General features: G+C 39.6%; 1 protein-coding gene across 1 annotated transcript; it reads left to right on the top strand.

Moving 5' to 3' along the window:
- Positions 1–234: 234 nt before the first annotated feature.
- Positions 235–7,385, top strand: KCNV1 (potassium voltage-gated channel modifier subfamily V member 1). The gene is made up of 5 exons (XM_053559015.1): positions 235–356; positions 760–894; positions 1,487–1,977; positions 2,917–3,446; positions 6,805–7,385. The coding sequence occupies exons 3-5, from the start codon at positions 1,514–1,516 to the stop codon at positions 7,314–7,316; spliced, it is 1,506 nt and encodes a 501-aa protein (XP_053414990.1). The 5' UTR covers positions 235–356; positions 760–894; positions 1,487–1,513; the 3' UTR covers positions 7,317–7,385.
- Positions 7,386–18,356: the final 10,971 nt, after the last annotated feature.

Here is an 18,356-nt window from a genome sequence, read left to right as displayed (position 1 = left end):
GACCCAGGGAAACCGGAATCAAACGCAATAATTACTGAAGTGTCCTTGGGATTGTCAGGGTCACTGTGTGCCTCACTTCCTCCCTCCCTCGGTTCCTGCCACTCCCCTCAGCTGAGCTGGGAAGCTCCAGGCAAGTGGCTCAGAGCGTGCGGGCGGGGGCGGATCGCTCAGCCCGAGTGGGGAGACGAGTGGAGGCAAGGCGAGGCTGCAAGTGTCGGGCAAAGGGCTCAGCGGTGAACAGAGTGTCCCTCCGGGACCGGTGAAGTCAGACCTCACGAGTAGACCGGGAGGGTCAAAGAGGGCCACCTTATCAGCGGCGCCGAGAGCGCGCAGCCCAGACGCGCCAGAAGCTGCAGGTGAGTCACTGCCCTGCGCTCCCACCGCCTGCTCTCGCCCCGCGCCCAACAGGTTGGCCCGAGCCCAGTTCCAGGCGATGTGCCCTGGGCACGAGCACTGGGCTTCTCCCGTAACCACGGCATCGTTACTGTTTAAACTGCCCCAACCCACGCCTGTTCTGTTTTCTTTTTTCTTTTCTTTTCTTTCTTTCTTTCTTTTTTTTTTCTTGCTCTTCTAACATGAGAGTTCCACTTTGCCCAGAACACTTGCTCTCGGGGAAACTTGTAAGGACAGAAGGGTGCAAAGAGCTTCAGAACGCGGTGGACACCCAACAGGATGGCCGCTGGCAATGCTGATCCCTGGTTCTTACTCACTGGTACTTCATTTAAAAGTCACCCTTAATTATCCTTATTTCTCAACCAGGAGGAGGTTTGGACTGTGAGGAAATGAACTGTGAGTGACGGACTGGAATTGGAGTGATTTGGGAGAAATGGTACAGCCCGGTTGCCCAGAGCACCCTGCACCACGTGCTCCAACCCCAGCGAACACCCCGGGGAAGTAGGTGAAGCCGCTGTAATAGAAAGGGAGGAAGATAAATTGGCAAGGTGGAAAGGACTCGGCCCCAGGCGCCGTTTCCCGTGCCGGCTGAACTTTGTGTTCTGGTCTCCTGCGGGCAGCGGCGCGCGCTCCCACCCCCTGGCTTGCTCTCCGCCCGCCCAGCGTCATCTTCTGCTCTTCCTCCTCCTCCACTCCACATCTCCCCCTCCCTCCCTTTCCCAGCCCCTCCACCCCAACTAAGGAGTCACTCAATCTGTACACCCTCCGGGCTGGGGCTCGCAAGTAAAAGTTGGGCGAGGGGTGCGCACATTTAACCAGGACCGCGACCGCCGGCAGGGCGTCCCGGGGCAGTCCGCGGCTTGCTCCACCTGACCCTTTCTCTTAGCGCCACCCCTCGCACCTCCCAGTCTACTCGCTCTCCGCTTGTGCACGATCAGCTCCCTAGCGGCGGGAGGAGGAACAGACTCGGGGGGTGGAGAAAGCAGGGGTACGCCGGTGGGAAGCACGCCCCTCGGGAACCCGGGAAACCCCGGCCGCCCCCAGAGGACTTGCCACCGCCCTCTCAGCACTGAGGCTTCCCGTGTGCCCCCAGCTGTGCGGCGCTAGCGCAGCGGCCAGGATGGAGCTGCCTCCCCGCGGCCGAGCGCCGGACTCGCCGCTGGACAGCGGCTCCCTGACCTCTCTGGAGTCCAGTGTCTTCTGCAGCGAGGGCGAAGGGGAGCCCCTGGCTCTCGGGGACTGCTTTACTGTCAACGTGGGCGGCAGTCGCTTCGTGCTCTCGCAGCAGGCGCTGTCCTGCTTCCCGCACACGCGCCTCGGCAAGCTGGCGGTGGTGGTGGCTTCCTACCGCCGCCCTGGGGCACTGGCCGCCGTGCCCAGCCCTCTGGAGCTTTGCGATGACGCTAACCCGGTGGACAACGAGTACTTCTTCGACCGCAGCTCGCAGGCGTTCCGCTATGTCCTGCACTACTACCGCACTGGCCGCCTGCACGTCATGGAGCAGCTGTGCGCGCTCTCCTTTCTGCAGGAGATCCAGTACTGGGGCATCGACGAGCTCAGCATCGACTCCTGCTGCAGGGACAGGTACCTGGAGCGCGCCGAGGCGGGGCGGGGAGGCGGGCGCAGTGCGCACGGAGAGAGAGGCTCAGGGGCGCAGTGCGCACGGAGAGAGAGGCTCAGGGGCGCAGTGCACACGGAGAGAGAGGCTCAGGGGCGTAGTGCGCACGGAGAGAGAGGCTCAGGGGAAGATGTGAAGCTTTACTTGATCAAGCTTTGCTGAACCCAGGCCTCAGAACCTCTGTGGCCACTGTAGAACTGAAACGTGGGTTGACCTTAGGGGACTTGAAAGGGTCTAAGACAACGTGGGATGGAACTTTTTGAACTTGTTGGACCCTTTTTTAAGTGAGTGAATGTATACTAACTTAATGTATAAAGTGAGAAAATTCAGTCCCATAGACAACATTTCTTGAATGAATGAATGAGAAAAACCATGCTTCAAAAGATGCACGTGCAGTGATAAACTTTGTGGTGTAGGACATTATTGTTTATCAAACCTAGAACACTAACTCTGAAAAACTTAATGGAGACTTGCTTTTAAATACAGATTATAAAACATTGACCCCTTGAGCCAATGATTCTGGGACTTTGAGAGTGATTTTCTATTCTCCTGCTAGTACCACCATTTCTTCACAAATACCTTTTCTTCACTCACAGAAAAGATCCATATGACAGACATCTGTTCTTGCTACCAAAAGAACGGGTAATAAATTGCATTAATCCAAAGTAGCTCTGATATGTGTAAATCCTTCTTTTGTATACACATCTACCAAGAAATGTCATTTTTAAAAATCATATTCCTAAGGGAAAATTCTGAATACTGTGGGCAAAAGATAACCTGAATAAAAGGTGAATAGATATTTACTGTATTTTACTGAAATAAAAAGTATGACCTCCCAAGTTTGATTATCTCCTACTGTAATTTTTTAGAAGTTTGACTAATCACCAAGTTGTCTTCTCTAAAAGATACTTCAGAAGAAAGGAGTTGAGTGAAACTTTAGACTTCAAGAAGGACGCAGAAGACCAAGAGAGTCATCATGAGAGTGAGCAGGACTTCTCACAAGGCCCTTGCCCCACTGTCCGGCAGAAGCTCTGGAATATCCTGGAGAAGCCTGGGTCTTCCACAGCTGCCCGAATCTTTGGGGTCATCTCCATCATCTTCGTGGCGGTGTCCATTGTCAACATGGCTCTGATGTCAGCTGAGTTAAGCTGGCTGGACCTGCAGCTTCTGGAGATCCTGGAGTACGTGTGCATCAGCTGGTTCACCGGCGAGTTTGTCCTGCGCTTCCTCTGCGTACGGGACAGATGCCGCTTCCTGAGAAAGGTGCCCAACATCATAGACCTCCTGGCCATCTTGCCCTTCTACATCACTCTTCTAGTGGAAAGCCTGAGCGGGAGCCAGACCACACAAGAGCTGGAAAACGTGGGGCGCATAGTCCAGGTTTTGAGACTGCTGAGGGCTCTGCGCATGCTAAAGTTGGGCAGACATTCTACAGGTACTCAGATTTCATTGATGCCTTTTCATTTGCACTGTGTGTGAACATCAAAGATGACCGTAGTACAGGGAATTGACTTTGGATTGATATACATAATTACCCACTCCCATACTTTACCATGCCCTCTAAAGAAGTTTTGGGATGCAAAACTTTGAAGTTGTTATTACAATTATAGAGGAAAAGATGCCTCCCATACACTTTCCATAAGAGAAGTGTTGACAGACAATTTGATCATTTGTTAACCTCAATTTATTTGCATCCTACACTCAGATGTACAAAAATTAAATACCCTCTGCCTTTACAAGGTTCTAGACAAAATGTGCATACATAGATACAAGTTATATATAGCATATATAATGACACAAGCCAGTTTATCTTCTGTGCCCAAGAAGTGTTTGCCACGTACGTTCTCTGGCAGAAGGGAAAGTCAGCCCTGCAGAGCCTTCTCTGGCCATCCAGAAAGAAAGATGACCACACACTGCTGGCCTTTCTAAAGTTTTTGAAGAAGAAATGTAAATATTTTACTTTAAAAGGAAGTAAAAGGCATTAAGTAAATGCTTTATATAATATCTGCAAATTGTCTTGTCCCCAAAGTGAGATGTACATACATAGTGTGAAAGAAAGAGAGGGTGATAAGAATTACTTAGCTTTCTATGTATCATAAAGCCTTTCAAAGCCTAATGAATATTTTCTAGAAAAATCTCTCCACAACACACACACACACACACACGCACGCACGCACACACACACTGCATGAAAATTATAGTCTATGTCAGTGGAAATCACCTAGATTGATTAAAGATTATTTTCCCATCTCTCAGGGGAGTAGTTATTAGGGATTAACCCTGTACGGGTTGGGTGTCTAGAGTACATATGAGTCCCCTTATGTCAGACCTTAATGAAAATGAGAATCTCCAGACAAACTTGTTGACATGCAGATTCTGAACTTCAACAGCCAGAAAGTTTGGGGTTTGACCTAGGAACATAGATTTTAAAAAGTGACTTTAATGTAGTTGGTTCTTAGACCACACTTTGAGAAACCCTGGAGTAGGATGCCATATTAATACGTATTAATGCTAGTACATATTAGTGCAACCAAGTTAGCTAGAGATTCCTATTATCAGCTTCTCCCCCTACATGTATGTCCAACTAGCTACCTAAAAGATAATTGATGGTAGTATTCTCTCCCTAAAAATATAAATTAACCCCTGATATATTGTTTGCCCTCATCTTTGGGGCAATTAGGATTCATCCTAATATAATTTTGGTAGTGTATTTTCCTAGCTAGTATCACATAGCAGGATTTGATAATGAGGTTTCCAACAACTTTTATAAGTACCCCTCTTTGTTTTCTGACATACATAATAGGATGCTTTCTTCAAGTATTTACAAACTCTTCACAAGACTCAATCCTAAAACACCCAATAAAGACTACATTTTTCCCAAAAGAACAAAAAGGAAAATAACAGTAATTTTCACAATGTCACCTCTGTGCCAGTTTTCTCAGTTCTAAAATAAATATAAAGTATTAATAAAGCCTTAACTTACTCAAAAACATGAAGAATTGCATAAGTATTTGACAATTTTACCTCAATTTTACATTTGGTAGGATATAAACATAGATGATTTATGTCCTCATTACAAATTACAAACGAAAAATGAGAGGTTTATAGAATAATTTGACCAGGCAGCCTTGGTTTTAATTTTGGTCTGTAGCTTTGTACTAGGTACTGTACCTCTCTGTACCTCAAACTCCTTATCTGTAAAATGGCATAATAATTAATATTTCCCTTAGATCGATTTTTGAGGATTGCCTGAGTCGTAACATGGTAGAAATTCCACCTATTTTGTATTTCTTTAAGAAATTATTTTGAACATTGGAAAGACTTTCCCCAGACTAATAATAGGCTTCTTCACGTGTTGTCAGTTTATTTCAGAAACATAATTTTATATAGACAGATCAAAGCCAGTCTTCTAAAAAGGTATTATAAAGGTATTGTGAAATACATTATTTTGAAGTTAGACTTCAAAATTTATATTCGTTGCTCTTCAAAAATAGCTGGTTAATAATTCAAGAATATCTCAAAATTTGAAGAGCAAAATTGAAAATAATGAGAACATGAATAGTAGGTTAATGCATTTCAAATAGTCTTCAGTGAGAGAATAAATACAAGAAAAAAGATTCTAGACGTACTGCTTTAGACTTCTGAGGCAATATCATTGTGACATCATGTTGATATGACTTCAAATTGTAGTTATGAAACATCTCTCTAGTATTAGGCTGGATATCTATCAAATCCTCCTTCTATAATGGACACTTACTCCCCAGGGCTAGGTCTCTTCACAGATGAAATTGAAATGGGACTCTCCTGGGTCTGTCTCCCAGGGCTCAACAAATGCTTAGAGGTAGCAATGAGAAGTTCTTTAAGGGCTCATAGTGAGTGAATTCTCATACCCTTTGCAGTGGAGAAATATTCTCTACTTGGGTCTATCATCTTACAGGAAATCAGAATTAGTATGTACTGAAGGAAGATAATTCCCAATAACTCTGGCATTAAGGAGTAGGACTTCCGTGTCTATCTTTTTTTATTTTGTAAGGTTTTCTTTTTGCAGTTTTTTTTTTTGGCCGGGGCTGGGTTTGAACCCGCCACCTCCGGCATATGGGGCCGGTGCCCTACTCCACTGAGCCACAGGCACCACCCTTCGGTGGCTATTTTGAGAGTTCAAGAACTTCCTTCTGCTACACCACTAAGAATCTCCCCTGACTATACATGTGATGCCCTCATGTGAATTTTGTCACAATGGCTAATGCTTCTGCTGCTTCAACTCACTGCCATGATATACATCTTTCTTCCTCTGGCTTTCAAACAGGCTCCTGATTGTATTACACTTCACCAGGAAAGTAAAATAAATAAATAAATACATACATAAAATATATTTTTTAAATCCCGGCATTGAATGATACATTGAGATGCAAGTCTGGCCAAGTGAGCCATCTACATGCAACACTGCAAAGGCCTCTTTTTATATAGACTGAAGTACAAAATTTGTATTCTATACCCTCTGCTTACCTTTTAGACTTACCTCTCACCTTCATATATATAAAGAGTAGGAGTTTAATAATTATCCAGATGAGTGAAGACATCTATCTTTGTCTCTATTCTCTCATCCTGGGCCCATCAACTAGACTATGATCTTTTTTATTATGATTTAATCATCTTTGGATTCCCTGAACATTGCCCAGTCTTGGGACATACTTGGTGTGCCATGCATGTTTGTGGGTGGATGGAAAAGCGGGAGAAGGAAAGGGAGAAGGGAAGAGGGGTGCCAGTGACTGACAGCAGTTGTTCTGTTGTAGGTTTACGCTCTCTTGGGATGACCATCACCCAGTGTTACGAGGAAGTTGGCCTGCTACTCCTATTTCTGTCTGTGGGAATTTCCATATTTTCAACTGTAGAATACTTCGCTGAGCAAAGTATTCCGGACACAACATTCACAAGTGTCCCTTGTGCATGGTGGTGGGCCACAACATCTATGACTACCGTGGGCTATGGGGACATTAGACCAGACACCACCACAGGCAAAATTGTGGCCTTCATGTGTATATTATCTGGAATCCTTGTCTTGGCCTTGCCAATTGCTATTATTAACGATCGCTTCTCTGCTTGCTACTTCACCTTGAAACTCAAGGAGGCAGCTGTTAGACAGCGTGAAGCTCTGAAGAAGCTCACCAAGAATATAGCCACTGACTCATATATCAGCGTTAATTTAAGAGATGTCTATGCCCGTAGTATCATGGAGATGCTCCGATTAAAAGGCAGAGAAAGAGCAAGCACTAGGAGCAGCGGGGGAGATGATTTCTGGTTTTGAATTCATTTTCAATTTATTTACAATAGCTGTGTACAATTAACTGGTAAAGCCGTGACATGAATGTCTGTATCCTTATGATGAATCTCTTTGGAGCACTACTCGTTTTAACTTTTGCTAATACGTTGGTTGGTGTACTAGAATACTTCACATCCCCTATAATAATTTACACTGTTTTGGTACATTTGAGTCTCAAAATAGCTAATTATTGCAACTGAATACAATTGGACTAATATAAACATGTTTGAATTATAAAATATGAAATAATACCATTGAAATACATACAACCAAATTTTACGCATCATAAATTTTAGAAGTTGTTTGCACTACAAATTTTTTAAAAAGAAGTTAAACTGCATATCCCAGACAAAAGATAAGTGAACATTTAAGAACACGTTGAACAACTTTGCTATTTAAAGATATTCTCCAAGTACACAAATTACCCCTTTCTCCATCAGTTAAAGATGCCAAATATAACAATTAGCTTTGCAAGAAAACCCTTATTTGATGGTCAGAGACTGTGTCCCTATCTTGTTCCTAGTGCAAAGTACAGGTCACAAATGAACTGAGCTCTGCATCCCATTATTTCTGTTGGAGGTGAGAATCCCAAAACTGCTTAGACAGCAGTAGATGAGTCTGCACAGATTTCAAAACCAAATGTCTTTATTCTTCCTGCTGAGTGTCATATGAGGAGTACAAAGCAGAATATTTCTTAGAACTTTGCAAAAATAAGATGTTCTTTCCGATGTCTCTTTATGGATGTATTGCTCAAGTTACATCTTTAAAGTCATGAATATGTAGAAGTGAAATAGTCAACATGTTAAAGGCATACCCAGAAATCATTAAAGAATCATGTTTCATAAAATAAGAATGATAGGTTGAAGGACATCACTGAACTTGAAGATCTTTTATTTGTTAACAAAAAAAATATTATGGACAGCTTTCTGACTGTTTGGATAAATAGAAAATGTTCAAACTTTGCAGGCATTTTGACAGCATTTTGACATTTATATTAATTATAAAATTCCTACACATTCTGTTATATAATTAAAGCCAAAAGCTCTAAAGCTGAGAACGAGATCCTAAGTACCAATATTTTAGTAAATAAGATTCTAAAAATAACAAAGAATGGATTGCTTTAACACCTGCATTTTTAACAGATGTAACATAGCCCCCAAGGGGAAGAAAATTGGTTTGGAGAAGTGAAAATCTTACTCTTTTTATATATAAAACACAGATATGCATGTAGTACGTAATCATATAGATACACTATATCTGTGGTATTAAAATTTTATGAGATAAGATATTAGGAAAAAATGATTAAAGGCTCTTTGCCAGGGGTGGGTAGTAATAAGAAATAAACACTGAAAAACACTACTTTAATAGATGATTATAACATATCTCATCAACTCTATTTTAAGACATCCTATTACATTATTAACTACCAAGGGGAAAAAAAGGGTGCCAATCAATCATAAGATGCCATTGGCTGTAAAATGCATCCAGATTTTGGATATGTAAGCATTTAAAATATGCATCTTGAAATCAATGAAATAGGGCATGTACTACCTCTTGTTTCCCGGTATGCATGCTTAAGCCCTGAAAGCAGGATGGCAAGAGTTTTTGATTGTGTGCTGAAGGACTTCAATCCATTTGGCTTGTTGCCACTTATCCTCCTAAATATTATGAAAGATTTAGGGGATATGAATAATCAACAAAAATACTTTCCCCTGTACGTACATATACAGAGCTAGAGTATGGCACAGAACCTCTAGCGCTAAGATAAATCCTATCCACAATTTAAAACAGAAGCAGAAGTAAGATACAGAAGGCAAACGTCCTCTGGCTTTTCTAGAACTTTCCTCAATAAGAAGGGTTACTCTGATTCAGAACTATGTTCTGTACTCATGTTATTTCATTTTATCCTCAAAATATCTCTATTATATAATAATTATTATTTATGCTCTCCTAAACATAGATCTTATGTATTTACTAATTCGATGACTATTTATTAAGGACTCTCTGTGTGCTTGACACTACAGAGGCTTTATTTTCTTATTTTATTCGTTTTATTATTTGAGATTAATATTATGAGCGTTCAGATGATCAGGTTATATTGTTTGTGTGTGTTAGGAAAAAGTCCCAGTTGTATTTCAGTCCGTCACTCAGGATGTGTGCCTTTATTAATCGAGACCAACTCTTGTTCTCTAATATTTAATATTCTATTCAAGGGTGGGAGAGGAAGACAAATGAGGAAATTGGGATATTAAAAGATGTCAACTGGCCTAATTTCACACAGGTGATAGGTGGCAGAGCCAGGACTGACCACCAATCTGCCTGAACCTGAAATCGACACTCCTAATAGTCGTATTACAAATTTCCCTCTTCACACACAACCTGTATGTAGGGGTTCATTTCATGGGCAGGCCAGTCAAATTCTTGTAGATGGAGAGGTTTAATATGCCTTAAGTTAAATATCAGCTTATTCTCAGAAGTAGAATGGTGCTTTAAGAAACAGTTGTGGTGACACATTATTGTCATTTTTAGACATGAAAACCATTATCTTTAAAATAATTAACAATTGGAAAATAAAAAGTAAAAAAAAAAAATGTGTATTTTTTTCCTATCATGGACAATCCTAAACATGCTCTCCACAAATGTGCTGTGTTAGCTGTGTAAGTTTTGTCAAGATATGGACATTTCAAAAGAAATTTTAACATATCATTGTTTAGTCAACTGTGCTATTATGCACAATATAACATATGTACATAGAAACAAACCAAATTTAATTTCAGTAACAAATCCAAGGCAGGATGTTTGCTAATTTTGTATCCCATCATTTAAAAATATTAGATATGTTTTAGAATCTGAAAAATGTTGCTGTAAAACAATATTTAATATGTTTAGAAATGTAAAACAGTGGATATATTGTTTTTCTTTAAGCTATTCTAAGAATACTAACTGAAAACATTTGAATGCACAGAAGCAATGTTTGATTACCCATAAGAACAATTTTAAGAAATTACTGAAGTATCTGTTATGTGAGTTACATGTCACATTCATATGTTATCGTGTTTTCCATACATGTACATACATATATATAAGGAATTGTTGTATTTATCATTTTAATGCAATGTGGTATGAAGTATAATGTATGCCCAAAGAACTAACTGAGATAGAAATCTCAGTTCCATGTTTTAATATGTAATTTTTACTTTCATTAAAATCTTTTGACTAGCTGTTGGAGAAAATGTGTTTGTTTACCCAAGTTATCTAAGCAAAATATTACAATTGAGCAAGCTTACTACTTTGACACATATTTTGAGTGATGGATTTTGTTAACATGAAAAGCCTCCTATCTTGAAATATTAGCCATTAATATCTCTTTCTTATCAATCCTTCAGTTCAGGTCCCAGAAAATGTTGGTTGGGAAATGATGTGTTCTAATGTTTTCCTTGATAATTTTCCTTTGCATCACCACTTCAAAACTCTCTCCAAGCCATACTGATATATGGAATAAAAATGTTACATATGGAGAGCTTTACTAAGAAATCTTGCAGTCAATTGCTTACATGGTACTTCTTTAAAGGTATTAGGACAACCTGGATACTTACCATCCTCATCTTCTCACCTTCCTTACATTATATTATAATCACTCCCTTGCTCACACCTCGACTCTGTTGCTCCTCTCTTCCTTCCTGGTATTCAATTGGTAAGACCCGTCCCTAATTAAATCCAGTCTAATGCCTACTTGTGCCTGCCTCTGTAAAGTGGATCATGCTTTACAGAAAAGATGGTGCTGCATGCTGACTACTCTGATTTTACATTTATGCCTACAACCCCAAGTGATGCCAAGCAATCTCATCCTGCAATTCCTGAGTCCATTCACTCTCTTGAGATAAATAGAAACCTCTAGCACCTCCCTTTGATTCCACTCTCACTCAGAAAATAGAATCAGAAGAGAAGAAATTTTTTTTTTTGCAGGAGCCAGCACCCACATTTGTCCACCTACCTCCATCTGTGCTGATTCTCTCCGCTTTTCCTCCATGACAGGGGCTGAACTGTCTAGCCCACCGTTTCTCTCCAACTCAAGGGCATTGGTTCAGAAAGTCTTTCCCCTCTCCCTAATGTACCATCACTTTCCCCCACTCCTACCAAACATTCCTAACAGCATAAAACATGATTTACTTCTTTTCATTTCAAAATATTTTTTGTAAAATGACCCCCAACTTCTTGAATCTATTTTCTCCTCTAGAAACCACTCAATTCTTGACATTTTTTTAAAAGCAAAACTTCTTCACAGCATTTTCCATACTCACTTTTTCCTTCTCTGTAGTCACTATTTTTTTTTAATCGTTCTTTCTTTAAAATCGCTTATGTCAGTCTCCCATTCCTCCCACATCTCCTGTAAAATTATTTTTCTGAAGGTCAGCGATGACCACATCATGGCTAAATCCAGTCGTCAGTGCTCAGACTTCATTCTGCCGGAACCACTACCCAAATTTTACAAAGCTAATTACAGGCCTCTGCTTCAAATGCTTCCTTCGCTGGACTTCCATCCTTGGTGCCTTCCTGGCTTCAGCCGTACTTGCATGTTCATTTTTTTTTTTTTCCCAGTTGGGGAGATCAATCAGAGCTTCATCTTCAGTTCTCCTCTAGTCCCTTTTTATCTGCTCCCTTCATAAAAATCATCTGGTTTCATGGCTTCAGTATCATTGATATTTGCTTAAGCACCAAATTTCTATGTGCAGACAAGACATTTCCTCTCACTTCCTGCCTCTCCCCTTTGTGTGTCTGGGTGCCTATCCAAAAGGTGGCTAACAAACCGCTCACTTAGCACATCCAATAGAAAATGTTTATATTAGGGGTGGCGCCTGTGGCTCAGTCGGTAAGGCGCCGGCCCCATATACCAAAGGTGGCGGGTTCAAACCCAGCCCTGGCCAAACTGCAACCAAAAAAATAGCCGGACGTTGTGGCGGGCGCCTGTAGTCCCAGCTACTCGGGAGGCTGAGGCAAGAGAATCGCTTAAGCCCAGGAGTTGGAGGTTGCTGTGAGCTGTGTGAGGCCACAGCACTCTACCGAGGGCCATAAAGTGAGACTCTGTCTCTACAAAAAAAAAAAAAGAAAATGTTTATATTAAATGGATGCCAAGACAGGTGATTATAGCAATATTGATCACAGGTAAGACATTTACTGGGGGAGGGAAATGACCTGTTAAGGATAAAGAGAAGCTAGAGAATTGGGAAGAATCTTCAGACCATGACCCAGATCTCCCCGCTCTAAAGAAGAAAGGGGAGAGAGGAAGATTAGATAAGAAGAGTCTCTGATTATAGCCTAGTTCTTAAAAATTTTTGCCAGATCTTGAGCAAAAGCAGCCTTTTAAGAAGTCTCAAGGACCCTTGAAATGGGAATATAAGCACACCTCAGAGATACAGTGGACTTTGTTCCAGATCACTGACTAAAGTGAATATCACAATAAGGCAAGATGCACATTTTTTTTTGCTTACTGTTGCACATAAAAGTTATGTTTACACTAAATTATAGTAGATTAAGTACGCATTAGCATCATATCTAAAAAACTAATGTATATAGCTTAATTTAAAAATGCTTTATTCCCCCCAAATACTAATGATCATTTGAGTCTTCAGTGAGTTCTTACTTTTTACTGGTAGAGAGTCCTTTTTTTTGCAGTTTTTTGGCCAGGGTTGGGTTTGAACCCACCACCTCCAGCATATGGGGCTGGTGCCTTACTCCATTGAGCCACAGGGGCCACCCTGGTAGAGAGACTTATCTAATGTTTTTGGCTGCTGACTAATGTTTTGGTTGAAGGCTGTGACAATTTCTTAAAGTAAGGCAACAATGAACTTTTCCTCATTTACTGACTCTTCCTTTTATGAAAGATTTTTCCGCAGCATATGATGCTGTTTGATAGCATTTTATCCATAGTAGAGCTTCTGTCAATATTGGAATCAATTTTTTCAAACCCTGCCACTGATTTATCAACTAAGTTTATATAATATTCTAAATCCCATGTTGTCATTTCACAATATTCACAGCATCTCTAGTAGGAGCAGATTCCATCTCAAGAAAGAAGTTTCTTTGCTTATCCATCAGAAGCAACACCTGATCCATTAAAATTTTATCCTGGGATTGATGCAATTCAGTCACATCTTCAGGCTTTACTTCTAATTTCAATTCTCCTGCTGTTTCCACCACATCTACAATTAATTCCTCCACTGAAGTCTTGAACCCTTCAAAGTCATCCATGAGACTGGGAATCAAATTCTTCCAGACTCCTGTAAATTACAAATGTTCATTTTTTATTTCAAAATTGTAAGGGAGTACAAATATTTTTATTACATGGATAGCTTTTATAATGCTTAAGTCAGGGTTATTAGTGTGTCATCACCTGAACAGTGTTCATTGTACCTATTAGGGAGGTTATTAACCACTTTCCTCCCCCCTCCCTTCTTGATTCAAATGATTTTTCTTCTCTCTGTGCTCATGTGTGCCCACTGATTTGCTCCAAATTATTAAGAGTGTGGTGTTTGTTTTTCCATTCCAGGGACACTTGAGTTAGGATAATGGTCTGTAGTTCCATCCAAATTCCATCAAAAGACATTAATTCATTCCTTTTTGTGGCTGATACTACTCCATAGTATATATATACCACATTTTGTTAATACTCATGAATCAGTGAACATTTAGATTGATTCCACATCTTTGCAATTCAATTGTGAATTATGCTGCAATAAACATTTGAGTGTAGGTACCTTTTTATAAAATGACTTCTTTTCCTTTGGGTAGATATGAAGTAGTAGGAATGCTGGGTTGAATGGTAAGTCTATATTTATTTCTTTGAGGAATCTTCATACTGTTTCCCATAGATGTCATACTAATTGGCAATCCTCAACCCTAACCCTAACCCTAACCCTAGCCCTTTACAAGTGTCCCTTTCTCTCGGCATCCACTCCAGCATCTACTGATTTTGGATTTCTTAATAATGGCCGTTCTGACAGTAGTAAGGTGATATCTTGTTGTGGTTTTAACTTGTATTTCCTTAATGATTAGTGATGCTGAGCTTTTTTACATATGTTTGTTAGCCATTTGTCTATCTTCTTGTGAAAATTTTCTGTTCATGTATATTGCCTACTTTGTAATGAAGTTTTTTGTTTGTTTTTTCTTGCTGATTTGTTTGCATCCTTTGTGGATTCTGGGTATTAGCCCCTTATTGCACTCGTAGTTTGCCAATATTTTCTCCCATTTTGTAGATTGTCTATTCTCTCTGTCGAGTATTTCCTCAGCTGTGCAGAAGCTTTTTAATTTAATCAAGTCTCATTTATCTTTGCGGTTGCTATGCCTTTGAGGCATAGTCATAAATTCTTTGCTAAGCTGATATCTAGATGAGTTTTTCCTATATTTTCTTCTAGAAATGCCATGGTTTCATGCGTTACATTTAAGCCTTTTATTCTTCTTTAACTATTTTTTGTATCTGGTGACAAATAGGGGTCCACTTTCATTCTTCTGCTGTGGCTCTCCAGTTTTCTTAGCACTATTAACTGAATAGAGCTTCCTTTCCCCAGTGTGTGTTGTCAACTTTGTCAAAGATCAGTTAGGTGTAGGTAAATGATTTTATGTCTGGGTTCTCTGTTTTGTTTCATTGGTCTGTGTTTCTACTTTTATAACAATACCATACTGCTTTGTTCACTATAGCCTTGTAGTATAATTTGAACTCTGGCAGTGTGATGCTTCCAGATTTATTCTTTTTGCTTAAGATTGCATTGGCTATTAGGCCCCTTCTTTGGTTACGAATGTGTGCAAAATTATTTTTTCTAGATCTATAAAATATAACATTGGTCTTTTAATGGGGATTGCATTAAATCTGTAAATTTCTTTGGGCAGTATGGACATTTTAATAATTCCAATGCATTAGCATGAGATGTTTTTACATACAAATGTTCTTAATGGTATCAAGAATGGTGAATCCTTTCCAGAAGGTTTTCAAATAACTTTGCTCAGATCAATCAGAGGAATCACTATCTGTGGCCAGGCTAGACTTACAAATTACATATGTTTTGATTTTCTTTTACAATATTGAGATATAATGTACATACCATTTAAAGTATATAATTCAATGATTTTTAGAACATTCATTAAGTTGTGTTACCATCACTACAATTAATTTTGAATCATTACATTGCCTAAAAAGAAATCCCATACCCATTCGCAATCACTCATCATTTTTTAAATCATAAGACTTACAAGTCAAAATAACTTTTGATTCATTGGCTGTTGAATGGGTGTTGTGTTAACAGGCATGCACACATGTCCGTGTTACATCCTCCTAAGAGTTTTTGGGTGTTTTTGTCAATGAGCAGTAATGGTTTTAAAGAAATCTTTTTCGTGTGCGAGCAATAGATCTCAAAAGCAGACTTAATATATTCTGTAAACCATGCTGTGAATAGATATGCTGTCATGCAGGCTTTATTTTAGCATTTTAGAGTCCAAACAGAGTAAATTTAGCATAATTCTTAAGGGTCCTAGGATTTCTGGAATAGTAAATCAGCACTGGCTTCAACTTAAAGTCAGCTGTTGCATTAGTTCCTAACAAGAGAGTCAGTTTGTCAGTTTGAATCTTTTAAGCTGGGCATTGAGCTCTTCTATCCAGCTATTAAAGTTCTACATAGCATCTTCTTCCAAAATATATGGCTATTTTATCTATATTGAAAATACGTTGTTGAGTACAACCACCTTCATCAATTATCTCAGCCAGATCTGGCAAGTTGCTGCAGCTTTCTATAGCAGCACTTGTTACTTCCCCTTACGCTTTTGTGTTATGGAGAAGACTTCTTTCCTTAAACTTCATTAACCAACCTCTGCTAGCTTCACACTCTCTTCTTCAGCTTTTTTGCCTTTTTCCTACTTGAAGAGAATTAGAGCCTTGCCCTGGATTAGGCTTCAATTTAAGGGAATGTTGTGGCTGATTTATTCTTTTATCCAGATTATTCGAATATTATCCATATCAGCAATCAAGCTGTTTTACTTTCTTACCATTCATATGTTCCCTGGAGTAGCACTTTCAATTTTCTTCAAGAATTTTTCTCTTCCATTCACAACTCAGCTAACTGTTTGGCACAAAAGGCCTAACTTTCAACATGTCTCAGCTTTCAACATGCCTTTCTCACTAAGCTTAATGATGTCTAGCTTTTGCTTTAAAGTCAAAGATATACAATTCTTCCTTTCACTTTAACATTTAGGAACCATTGCAGGGCTATTATTTGACCAAATTTCAATTTTGTCATGTCTCATGGAATAGGGAGACCCAGCTGGCAGAATAGTGAGAATATACATGACATTTATTAAGTTCTCTGTTTTCTATGGTTGCAATCTGTAACATCTTAAAAAAATAAAATCCACAATTGTAACATCAAAGCTCACTTAACACAGATCACCATAATACTTACAACAATAATACAAAATCAAAATATTGTCAGAATAGCCAAAATGAGACAAAGACATGACGTGACTTCACACTGTTGGATAAATGGCACTGATAAACTCCTTCAATGTAGGGCAGCCACCAACCCTCAGTTTGTAAAAAACGCCACAGTTGTGAAACACAATAAAACAAAGGGTAATAAGATGAGGTATGTCTGTACATTACTACTCCAGAAAGGAAACAGCTTAGGATGTCAGCCAGTCTTCCCTGGGGAGGAGATCTGAACAGAGCGTTACAATCTACCCTGGAGCAGCACAGGTCTGCTTCTCCATGCATGGCCGGGAGCAGTCCCTGCATGTTTCACACTGCCCCTCCCTCTGAGGCGAAGCTGAGACCCAGTGCTCTGTGGGATAAACCAAGCCTTCGTTGTTTTAGTCAATCTCAGGACCGCAACTCATTGTCATTTTCTATCTCCTTCATTATCCACAGCACCCCTTTGAAGCATCTTATTTTTTCACTATACCCTGCCATCATAAAAGAGTTGTAAATAAAAGTCTAGCCTGTTTATGTTAACCTTAGGGAAAAATTTTATAACCTAGAAGACGCTTTTTATCATTATTGTGTACTAAAGCATGTCATAATTATGTTATGCTCCACAGAATTGTCATTGTCATACTACTTACATTCATTCATGAACAAATAAATGGCAAGAATAAAATAATATTTCTGGAGGAAATTTTGTGATGATCTAAATCCCACTTTCTTCTTTTTTGACTGGTAATAAAGTATGGTAACCCAGTATGGTGCTATTTTAATGGGCCCTATCCATAACCCAAAGAGTGAAAAATAAATCCATGTTCACATATTAATGTCTATAAAACCATTGCGATAATAAACACTTCTAGCTGTTAATAACACTCTGCAATTAAAAATTTAACTTTCACATTTCCTTTTTTTTTTTTTTTTGTAGTTTATTGGCTGGGCTAGGTTTGAACCTACCACCTCCAACATATGGGGCTGGCGCCCTACTCCTTTGAACCATAGGCACCACCCCGCATTTCCTTTTTATGTTGTACAGTTCAGTGCTAAGTCTTCCGATTATATAAAACTTCACTTCCCCTCTTTAGAATCCCTGTAATCTAGAAGTTTTGGTAAATTTAAAAAAAAAAAAAGATAATGGTATGTGTGTATTTTCTGAATTATTCTATGTTCAATACTCAAATTATTTGCAAAGAAAGAATAATTGAACTAAAGAAGATTTAGAAAGTTAGGCACGTGTATGCAAATACACACAACAGGAAAAGAGAAATAAAAACTTAGAGTAGCAAATGTGATTTCCCCATTGAAACCACAGGGAAAAATGTTTCTTGACATACATTGATGAAAAATGTTTCTTGACATACATTGATAATCATCTCAATACGTCATACATACAATTTTAACCTTCTACCTAAGTAAGACCATCAGATCTTCCTTAAAAAGTAATTTAAGTTTCTTTAAACCAAGACAATTTTTCTCAAACCCTGTCTTTATACATGTCTTTGCTGTACCGCAAATGCTTTATCTTAAGTGGTCTATAATTATTATTGTCAACTAATTCCAAA

The sequence above is a fragment of the Nycticebus coucang genome, chromosome 13 (genome assembly GCF_027406575.1).
Source record: "Nycticebus coucang isolate mNycCou1 chromosome 13, mNycCou1.pri, whole genome shotgun sequence".
NCBI lineage: Eukaryota > Metazoa > Chordata > Mammalia > Primates > Lorisidae > Nycticebus > Nycticebus coucang.
Note: the sequence above shows the minus strand (reverse complement) of the source record. Positions and strands in the feature narration are given on the sequence as shown.